An 11045-nucleotide genomic window follows, 5' to 3' on the forward strand; every position below is an offset into this window, starting at 1 on the left:
AACTGGTAGGAAAAAAACTGGAAGGAGGAATTTCTCTGCCTGACATTGTCCGTTTACACAGAGGAAATGCTCTTTGAGGACCCTACTTGACTCTTACTTCAGATGCTCAAACCTCCCTTTGTATTTTATAGGCCTGCCATGTGGAAGGTGGTAGTGCAGGGCTGATCCCAAGCCAGCTGCTCGAAGAGAAACGCAAAGCTTTTGTGAAGCGCGACCTTGAAGTCACACCATCTTCAGGTAAAAGGCACAGGTCCTGTCAGCAGCAGAATTGGAACACTAAGGAACATGGAAAACAAGATTCTCCATAACATCGACAAGACCAATAGAAAATTAGTGCCACGCATTCATTTCAGAGATCAGATTACAAGCATGAGTGAAGATCAAAGGGTAAAGAACACAAGAGAACATTGCTGGCTCAGGTCTAAGGCCTGTTTGATCCAGTGAGCAACCAGATCAGTGGTGGTATTCAGCAAGTTCTATCCAGTTCGGGCGAATTGGTAGCGGTGGCTGTGGGAGGCTCCGCCCACCCACCTGGACATCATCCTGCGCATGTGCAGAGGTGTCATGCACACGCTCACATTTGCGAACCAGTAGCGAAGGTCAATACCACCCCTGAACCAGATGCAACTCAAAAACTCATAAGCAGCATATAGGGTGATAGCATCTTCTACTGCTACTGTCCAATGGTTGGGATTTAAGATACATTACATTTCCTTCTGATCTGGAGATTGTATAAAGCTATCAGGATCAGAAGCCAGTGTAATAACTTTTCCTCCAAGTTTTTTTGCCCATACTTTCTTTCAAAATTGTCTAAAAAATTGATGGTTATCACCACATCTTTGGCAATGAATTGTATATTTTAACAGATGCATGTCACTTAAAAGTATTATTTTTATATGAAAGAAGGATTAGTCTCTTCCCCACATAACTTTTTCCCCTTCAATGAGCTTTACATTCAATGGAACTGAACTCAGCCGTCCATGGACTAAGTCCAACAGTTTAATCTTTATACAAGAGTGTTTTTTCCTTCTGAACTTTCTTTTGGGGGAGACTTTGGGAAGAATTCAGGTTTATTTTTCTGTTAGGTAAGTATGATTGAATGAAAAATAATACCTCCAACACTACAAGTTTCATTTCTGTATTTCTGTATTGTTTGTGGTTAATTTTCTTCACTTTTTTTCCTTCTTTTTTAATTTATTGTGAGTTTATGTTGAACACCACCCAATATTGGAGCTAAGCAGCCTTATAAATCTTTTTATAAATAAAAATGAGTAAATAAAGTCACCAATGGATAGTAGTGCTGATGTGCTTGAAGCTCTGACACTTTTTTTTTTAATCCCTTCTTGGGGAAAAAAAAGGTTGTGTTACTGTAGTTCATGAAATGGAAATCTCCAGTGAATATTCATCAATGCATTTTAAACAGTGATTGAATTTTTGACTGCTGAAGGAGTCTATTTGGAACAAAAATATATAAAAATAGTGAACTGGGAAGAGCTGATCTGTGATATCAAGACCAAAGTACAGGTGGTGTTTGACTTATAACTATTCATTTCAAGACCATTCAAAGTTACAATGGCACTGAAGAAGTGATTTATGACCATTTTTCACAATTACGACTGTTGTCACATCCCCATCAATATTTGGACACTTAATAACTGGCATGTATTTATGACAGTTGCACTGTCTCGGGGTCATGTGATCACTATTTGTAATCTTCCCAGCCAATTTCCAACAAGCAAAGTCAATGGGCCAGCCAGATTCAATTAATGACTGCATGATTCACTAAACAAATGTGATTATTCACTTTATAACTGTGGCAAAAAAAGTTTGTGTAATGGGGCAAACCTGCCTTTTTTTAGCAAGGGAAATTTTGGGCTCAATTGTAGTCATAAATTGAGGACTACCTGTAGAGGGCCCGTAAGAGCAAGAGAAGAGTTTTACATCATAAAGATTGATGAAATAATTATAAAGACAACGAAAAAGGAATTGCAAAACTTAGTGTTTTGCAGAACTGTATGAGACTCATTATTGATGTTCTCCAGCATCAGAAAGTTTATGCAAAATGGGTTACTCACAATCTGACAGCAGAGATAACAGCTTCAAGAACTGAAATTTACAACAATTGTTGTCATACTATGAAAAAGGAGGTGATGAATTTTTTTCTCAGCATTGTGACAAACCACAGAACATGGGCTCATGATTATGATTCAGACATGAAGTATCAGTCCATATTGTTATTCAGTGGATTTCCTTGAATCTGGCAACACAATCAACTCAGAGGATTACACTGTAATACTTGACATTTTTAAATAATTAAGCAGAGTTTAATTAAAAACAAAAGAACATTTTGCTGCAGCATGATAACTCTAGGGCTCTTTATGAACCATTCAAGAGGCAATTGCAAAGTTGGGTCTTACCCTATCCACTATGCAGTCCAGTCTTGGCACTATGCAATTTCAAATTTTTCCCACAATTGAAAAAATACCTTTAATGGGCTTCTCTTTGTCCCAAATGAAATAGTAGAAATGATTGTCTGGACCTGGTTGAAGGGACAAAATGTGAAGGTTTTTATGACAGTCTTAGGAAACTTGTCCATTGTTGGCTGAGAGGACCAGTGATTATGTGGAAAAGTAAATACAGATAACAAAAGAAATAATGTCAAAGATTGTTTTCCTATTTCATTTATTAAAATATTTCCATTTGAAATTATGGAAGTGAAAGTATTATTTTTCATTCAACTCTTTTTATTTTTATTGGTTTTTGAGCCTTCCCTTCCCTTCCCCCCACTCCTTCTTTTTGTGAATTTGTAGCATAGTCTGAATTTATAACAATTTTAAGGGGTGGGATGCTTCTCCAGATAGTAATATGAATTATTTTACTTATTTCAAAGTATGTAAATCACTATCCAACTGCAGTTGTCTTTAGAACAAAATGCCTATTAGATCACACTAAAAACACCTTTAGTTAACATTTTGCTTCAGTGTTCCAGACTCAACTAAGATCATAGCATTTTAATGACTCATTGCTGCTTGCCAGTATCACATCATGTAGAAATAATTTAGAGATGTCACTATTTTTTTTAAACCTATCTTCAAAAAAAAAAAAAAAAAGTAACCCTCAAGCTCTTAGATAGGATTTGAATTGACAGTTCTTTGACTATAAGCAGAGAACAATTACTGTAATTAGACCATTTCTTAAAGAGATTTTTTTATTATTAATTATTTCCTAGAGCTATCTCATTCTGGAATTTTTCTTGTCCTTATTCCACCTTATTGAATTTGATTCATGTTTTCTTTCTTCTTCTGGCAGGGGCCCTGTGTGGAAGCCTTAGTGGGAAGAAAAAGAAAAGGATGATGTATCTGACCACCAAAAATGCAGGCAAGTGTGGTACTCATTGTTTTCTAACTAATGTGTTATTTATTGCGTGAAGCAAATATAGTTACAGAAACCCCTGATAAAGCACTGGATCTTGTAATCTTCTCTGTCCTGGCCTGTTGTTCACCAGGGTGGTATTTTGAATGGAAGAAAAGTAAGAAGAGGCAAAGTTTTCTGCCTACATTACACAAAATAATCCTAGGTCGCTTACAATAAAACAATAAATAAAGCAAACTAACTTCAGGACACCACTACATATCCCATGTATAGTGGCAAATATCATATATTCTCCCCATACTTTTTACCTTGTTGGGCTTGCTTCTATTTTAGTCCAGAGGCTAACTAAAGAGCTAGGTTTCACAGCCCTCCAAAGGATTAATAGGGCAGAGACCTTCCAAAAAGGGAGACTGATCTGTTGGGGGAGCCACAGAAAAGGCATATTTCTGAAGTCCTGCCAAATGACATTTAAGCAAAATGACCAGAAGCCTGTATACCTTGTCTGACCTGTTAGGATGGGCAATACTTTCAGGGAGAAAACCTGCTTTCACGCCATTAAGGCTTTAAATATTTTTGTAAAGACTTTTCAAAAGAACAATATGTTCAGAATTTATTATTGTATTTCTTCCACTTCATGTTTGCTTGCAGAACTGTGAATTTTTTATAGCTAATTTTGGGGGCTGGAGAGGTCCAGTAGGGTTGGCATTCCTAGTAAATGAAACTGATGGATTTGGGGAGTTGGAATAGAGATTTGACAAATGGTAGCTTAGCAAAGTCTCCATTTTGATGAATCTGACTACTTCAAAAGAATAATTTCTTTATATATGAAAAATAAGATTTAAAAAAAATCAAGCAAACTTATTTTGGAAATTTCTTCAAATTTGTCCAAACATTTTTCTTTGGAAAAACTGCCAAGACTATAGATTTATTTGGCCCAGCCTAGAGAAATGAAGCCTGTAGTTCCTAACCAGCCTCGGAAGGTCACAGGGGCTCTGCAGTGCAGTTAACAGCAATATCTTTCCTCTTCATTTCAGAGTTTGATCGACATGAGCTGCTGATCTATGAGGAAGTGGCTCGAATGCCTCCTTTCCGCAGGAAAACTTTGGTGCTGATCGGTGCCCAAGGGGTTGGACGGCGTAGTATTAAGAACAAGCTTATCATGTCTGACCAGTCTCAGTATGGAACTACCATCCCATGTGGGTCATGGCTGTAGTGCAATTTGGAAGAGAGTGTCTTTTGGCCAGATTTGTTCTCCTTGGATTTCTGAGTACTCTTCTGTTATATTTTAGTAGCAATCCTGAGTTGCAAGGTTGGGCAAGGAGAGCTTATAGGATGTTGGGCAGCCTGTGATTTTCATCCAACAACAGATCATTTTCCACTCGAGGAACAAAAGTTATCTGGAGTCAAGTCTTACTTAAATACTGACAATGAGGCAAACACCCTTTATTACGCTTGAATATATGGGGCTCAGGACACACCTGTGTTTCAAAGGGTGGCCCCTGCTTCCAAGTCTCTGCATCTAGGGGGTTAAGCAACAAATTCACCTTCCTCAGAAATAGCATCATTCATGTTTTGTGCATGCTTGTTTTTTCATGGAAACCTTTTCCTCATATAATTACTTGATGGGAAATACTAAGCAATGCTAAGGTCCTTTTCAGTGGAAAATATTTGGATTTCATAGAGAGGCAGGTTGAGAAGGAATTATGTACCCGAAACAACCTGTGGATGGAGCAAAACAGTTTACTCTAGTTTCTCAGTTCTCTTCCTTGAATGGATTACCTAAATTCATATGAAGTTCTGTATAGTACTATAGAATAATATAGTGGTATGTGATGCTTAGTATAGCTGGAAAGATTACGTTCAAGTCACAAACACTCCCTGGTGACTTTCAGCCAATTCCTACCTCTCAGCCTAACTTTCTTCACGGTGCGGTTGTGGAGATAAAATTTGGAGAGATGCCTGTAAATAGCAATAACAATAGCAACTTAGACTCATGTATCATCCCTTAGGACTTTACAGCACCCTCTGGACAGTTTGCAATGTAAGCATTATATGCATATTGCCCCCAACAAGTCTTCATTTTACTGACCCCATTTTACCAGGATCTGATATTTGTCCTTCGATTGCTCAGCTGTGGGAATTTGCTAAATTAATGCTGGCTCTATGTTTTGGCCTAGTTTTTGCCATTCTTTCAAAGCAGGAGAGGAAAATATTACAAAACCTGGAATGTTTTGTTTCTTACTGATGTAGTCAACCCCTTGCCCAATTACTTCGTTTGCCTTAATTTAATGGTTACGCAACATGAACTGCTTTTGAAAATGCTGTGCTAGCTTGTTTAAGCCCTGGGGAGAGGGGAGGGTGAGCACTTTCAAAGTGCTTTAAGATTGTGCATCACATCCTTTGTTGGCTGGTTTGATGAGCCTTTGAAAGAACTTTTTCTTTCTCTTTTGTCATCCTATGAGAGATTGCAAAGCTGTTTTTTAACTTAAAGAAATTTTGGGCGGAGTCTACAACCGCCTTGTGATGTTGAACAAGATGAGAGTCGTCAGGTTCCCCCAGCCTGAACATTTTTCTCCCCTTCGGAAGCTGTAGTGAATTTTTTCTTATTCTCAAAAATGTTAAATCTCCTAAAATGTTGTGAGGACAATTAGCACCCCAAGTATACCAAGAAACGATTTCACTCAGAAAATTGTGTAAAGACAACATGAAGAAAAGAAGGCATCAACAAAAGTCCCGTGAAGCTGCATGAGTAGCCCAAGACGGATTATACCAAGAAATAAAAGAAAAAAGACAAGAAGGAATATTACATCATAGGGATCTAGATATTAAACCCAAAACATTATGCAGGTAGTCCTCAACTTACAACAGTTCATTTAATGATCTTTTGTAGCTACAGTGGCACTGAAAAAAGTGATTTATGACTATTTGCACACTTACGACCATTGCTGCATCCCCATGGTAACATGATCAAAATTCAGATATTTGGCAACCGACTCATGACAGTTGCAGTATCCTGGGGATCATCAGATCACCTTTTGCAACTTGCTGACAAGAAAAGTCAATGGGGAAGCCTGATTCATTTAGCAACGGTGTTAGAAACTTAATAACCACAATATTTCACGTAACAACCGTGAGAAGGAAGGTCGTAAAACAAGGCAAAATTCACTTAACAAATGTCTCACTTAACAACAGAAATTTTTGGCTCAATTGTGGTCATAAGTTGAGGACTACCTGTACTAAGTCCTGATTCTTATAGAAACCCAGTGAAGGATTTGTAGTACATAGAGATACAGAGGAACAAAAGAAGATCCAGGACCATGTGAAGAGTTTTCTTCTGGGATTGGATCAAAGGGGGTTGGGAAGAGAATTCTGCATGAGTTCTAACTTTTCATCATGATTAGGAGTTAGAGATCATCTCCATCTTCAGACTCATGAAATGAGAACCTTTGGACTCTGAAGTGGTACCTGTTGCAGTTTCATGAAAACATCAACATTTTTTTCTTCTTTTTTACGACCTGTAATCCCTTAATTCGGGGTAGAGTTTAGGTGACTGAATGGAGCTGAGTGTTTACTGGCTGGATGCCCTTCCTAATACCCTGTTTTCCCCAAAATAAGACATCCCCTGATAATAAGGGCAATTGGGCTTTTGAGCTCATGGCAATAAGGCCAAGTGCTTACTTCAGGGTTCAAAAAAATATAAGACAGGGCCTTACTTTTGGGGAAACATGATACTTACAGATATTTTCTCTATGTGCTTTGAGAGGGAAATATCTGTCTCTACCTAGAATTGAACTCTCAATTTTCCGAGTGGGAAACGAGTGTCTTTACCATCAGGCCATCACGCTGCTCAAAAATACCAAAAATTGTGGCATCATAAAATTATGTCACTTTAAAAAAAATTTTTTTGTAAAGTTATATTTAGTTATGACAGGCTAAAAAGATTTCCAAAGTCTGTTCTAACTAAACCCAGTTTCTTAATCTATCTCTGGCAGACACCTCACGGAGGCCCAAGGAGCATGAAAAAACTGGACAAGTCTACAGCTTTGTGACTAGAAGTGAGATGGAGAGAGATATCAAAGCAGGCCGCTATTTGGAACATGGTGAATATGAGGGGAACCTCTATGGAACTAAGATTGACTCCATCCATGAGGTTGTGGAGTCAGGCAAAATGTGTATCCTGGATGTTAACCCACAGGTAGGGAATCTTTCCCATTATCCACTGGTTACTTAGGTAGAGATTTGTCTTATTTACAGGATTTGAGACACTTTGGGTTTCTGTAATTTTTAGAAATCTAAGTATATCCAGGGGTGAAATCCAGCAGGTTCTGGAGAACTGGTAGCGGAAATTTTGAGCAGTTCGGAGAACCAGCAAATACCACCTCTGGCTGGCCCCAGAGTTGGATGGGAATGGAGATTTTGCAATATCCTTCTCCCAGGAGTGGGAGGGAATGGGGGATTTTGCAGTATCCTTCCCCTGCCACACCCACCAAGCCACGCCCACAGAACCAGTAGTTAAAAAATTTGGATTTTACCACTGAGTAAATCTATATAACTCTTAATATGCCAAATTCTTCAATTGTAACAATCCTAATGATGACCGATAAATAGGGTTTCCCCAAATTCAGTTTTCTCTTATTGTTGAAATGTTGACAATTGCACTGCCTCATGTTCATGTTACTGTACAAATCATATTTCTACACATTTCTCTCCTAACATACATGGAGAAACAGCTGTTCGCTAAGTTGGTGTCAAGCTTGGTTTATTTGTATGTCCTCAGGATACTGAATTAGTGTTGTGCTAACCTGGAAAATGGACTAATTCTGCAATCAGGTTAAACCCAGAATAAATGTGTGACTACAGAAAGAATGAATGATATTTCTATGCTAGTGGTTTGGAAAGATGGGAATCTGTAATAGCAATTATTCTCTTTGTTGGATAGGCTGTGAAGGTGTTGAGGACAGCTGAGTTCGTCCCATATGTGGTGTTCATTGAAGCACCAGATTTTGAGACTTTACGAGCTATGAACAAAGCAGCTTTGGAAAGTGGTGTAGCTACTAAGCAACTCACGGTGAGTCTCCACAAGAAGATTTCAGAATTATGGAAGTGAGAAAAAATGACAAGTTTGAGAATGGAGCTAACTACCCATGCTAAATTCTGTAACTTTATATAGTACTAACACACTTGTGTTGTAACCTTTAATCGGGCAGATTGGTGCATTATAAGGCAAAACCTTGTCAACAAAGAGACCCCAAATGACTAAATTAATGATGCTGGAACCTGATCACATGATCCCAATTTTTAATGTTTCATGATAGTTTCCCAGCCATTCATGCAATCCCTTGCTCCCTCTCCCACCCCCAGCAGCCACCATTTATCTACCTCCTAGGAAGGGAAGAGCAGGGAGGAGGAAGGGAATGTCCTGTGCAGTTCCTCTTGCACACCCCCACACACTTTCCCTGACTTGAGCTGTGATTATAATTAAGTGGCCTATAGCAAGGGTGGCTTTACGTTTTATTAGTCCAGAAGCTACATTTAACATTTGCAAGGCTGAAAGCTTCAGTGGGTGAAGTGATGGTGCAAAATGATTGAGGCTGTTTTACACACGAATGAAATCAGAATTTTATTTTTATCTCTTTTATGAGTTTGGAGAGGGGGTATTGTATGTATATATGTATATATGCATGCCTAGGTGTTTATACATACATATCATACACAAAAAGAGAGGCATATATGTTTATTTTACGGATTGCGGTACAGTATTTGTATATTTGCTCTTCAGAATGGTATGAAACCTACCAATGGATACATTCCTCTTATTTACAGCCTGCTCTGCTTTTTTATATATTTAACCAGGATGCTGACCTGAAGCGAACTGTGGATGAGAGCTGCCGAATCCAGCGAGGCTATGGGCATTACTTTGATCTCTGCTTAGTGAATGATAATATGGAGCGGACATTCCAGCAACTTCAGGTGGCCTTGCAGAAGCTGTACAATGAACCACAGTGGGTTCCTGTCAGCTGGGTTTACTAGAAAGGAGTTCCCCTCTCCTGTCCATAGCCTCTGAGCCTTGATTTTCCCCACCTTCTACTATCTCCATTTTTGCCAGGGGACCCTAGACTTTTTTTTTTTTAATGTGCCCAAGTCCCTTTTCAACCATCAACCTTACTCAAGTGTCTAGGCTGTGTAGATTAAATTCAGTTGGCTTCACTCTATTCTAAAGAAAAGGTGTCTTCTCATTCTGTTTCAGAACACCTTCAGCCTGCCAGGAATTTTTTTTTTATTGCCATAAGTGAATGGATGTCCTTCATCTCCTTCTCTCTTTTTTTTACAGTAAGTTGTTTAAATATGAATTCAATCTGGTGAACACAGAATTGGAGGAGGAGTGGAGCAGAGCTACGCAATACCTACAATGCCTTGCTAGATTTGCTACTCCTGATCCTCTCTTTTGTAATTCAACCATTGTGAGATGAGAAGGATATTTCTCCAGTCACAGCTAACTCACTGCCAAAACCCCTGTTTTTCTAAATGGACCACAATTCTGATATTGCCAAAAGAACTTGTCCGCCTGAGATAACTGGATGTCTTGCTCACTGAGATTGTTGAACCAGGGCAGAATACCTTGCCCACATTTTAAGGGAATTTATGGATACATCCATAAAAAGTTTATAGTGGGAATATATGAATGATTGGTCTTTTGGCAGGAACTTTGGTTTGGAACCTAATGGCCTGGAAACACTAGGGCAGTGATAAGAAGCAAGTGCTTTTCTCAGTTTTGCTATCTATAAAATGGGGCTAAGTACAATGGTAATTATGTTTACACTCTGTGGTATTATTTGTAAAAATGGTGCAAAATTTCTTGCTTGAAATTTTTGGAAACTTATAACAGACAAGGTGGATCAATGATCTAGCTAAACCCAACAGCTTTAAATAAAATTTCCTACATTCAACTGAGATTTCATCCTTATCCTACCAGCCTTCCAGAAACTGACACAAAGATGCTTGATTGTCAAATTAAACATAATTATTTCAGTATTAATCAATCTAGGTACTTTTCCAAGTTATGGATTTCATCTTCCATAATTCTCAGTCCTATCATGCTGACTGGAAAATTCTTGGAGTTGAAATCTATACATCTGACAAATGCCCACATTGGCAAAGGACTGGCCTGTATTAATCATTGATCCAAATCACTGCTGCTTCACAATAATTGTATAGGTATTCCTTGACTTACAACCATTTGTTTAGTGAACAAAGTTACAATGGCACTGAAAAAAGTGACTATTATGACCATTTTCACACTTACGACCATTGCAGTATCAATATGATTTGTATATTTGGCAAGTGGTTCATATTTATGACAATTGCAGAGTCCCAGGGTCATGTGATAATCTTTTGTGACTTTCTGACAAGCAAAGTCAGTGGAAAAGCCAGATTCAATTAACAACTGTGCTTCTAACTTAACACTTGCAGTGATTCACTTAACAATTGTGGCAAGTAAGATTGTAAAATGGGGCAAAACTCACTTTACAACCGTCTCGCTTAGCAACAGAAATTTGTGTGCTTGTAAATTGAGGACTGCCTGTAATACACGCTGATGCATGCCATAAATCTCTTCCCCACAATTTCTATATCCATTCAATGCAGGCCTCTCAACCTACACTATCTAAATGTGT

General features: G+C 38.4%; 1 protein-coding gene across 8 annotated transcripts in view; it reads left to right on the forward strand.

Moving 5' to 3' along the window:
* Positions 1 to 10319, forward strand: part of MPP2 (MAGUK p55 scaffold protein 2) — a 71834-nt gene extending 61515 nt beyond the window's left edge. For 4 of the 8 annotated variants that reach the window (XM_034415434.3, XM_034415438.3, XM_034415440.3 and 1 more), the window contains 6 exons: positions 132 to 237; positions 3310 to 3378; positions 4407 to 4568; positions 7365 to 7567; positions 8312 to 8440; positions 9226 to 9596. In XM_034415434.3, the coding sequence (XP_034271325.1) occupies positions 132 to 237; positions 3310 to 3378; positions 4407 to 4568; positions 7365 to 7567; positions 8312 to 8440; positions 9226 to 9402 (846 nt within the window). In that variant the 3' untranslated portion in view covers positions 9403 to 9596. Of the gene's footprint in view, positions 1 to 131; positions 238 to 3309; positions 3379 to 4406; positions 4569 to 7364; positions 7568 to 8311; positions 8441 to 9225; positions 9597 to 9619 lie in introns of those variants that run through there. The other 4 variants (XM_087893957.1, XM_034415437.3, XM_087893958.1 and 1 more) reach the window with 2 other exon arrangements.
* Positions 10320 to 11045: the final 726 nt, after the last annotated feature.

Source organism: Pantherophis guttatus, chromosome 4, assembly GCF_059756535.1.
Source record: "Pantherophis guttatus breed Tessera chromosome 4, ASM5975653v1, whole genome shotgun sequence".
Taxonomy (NCBI): Eukaryota; Metazoa; Chordata; class Lepidosauria; order Squamata; family Colubridae; genus Pantherophis; species Pantherophis guttatus.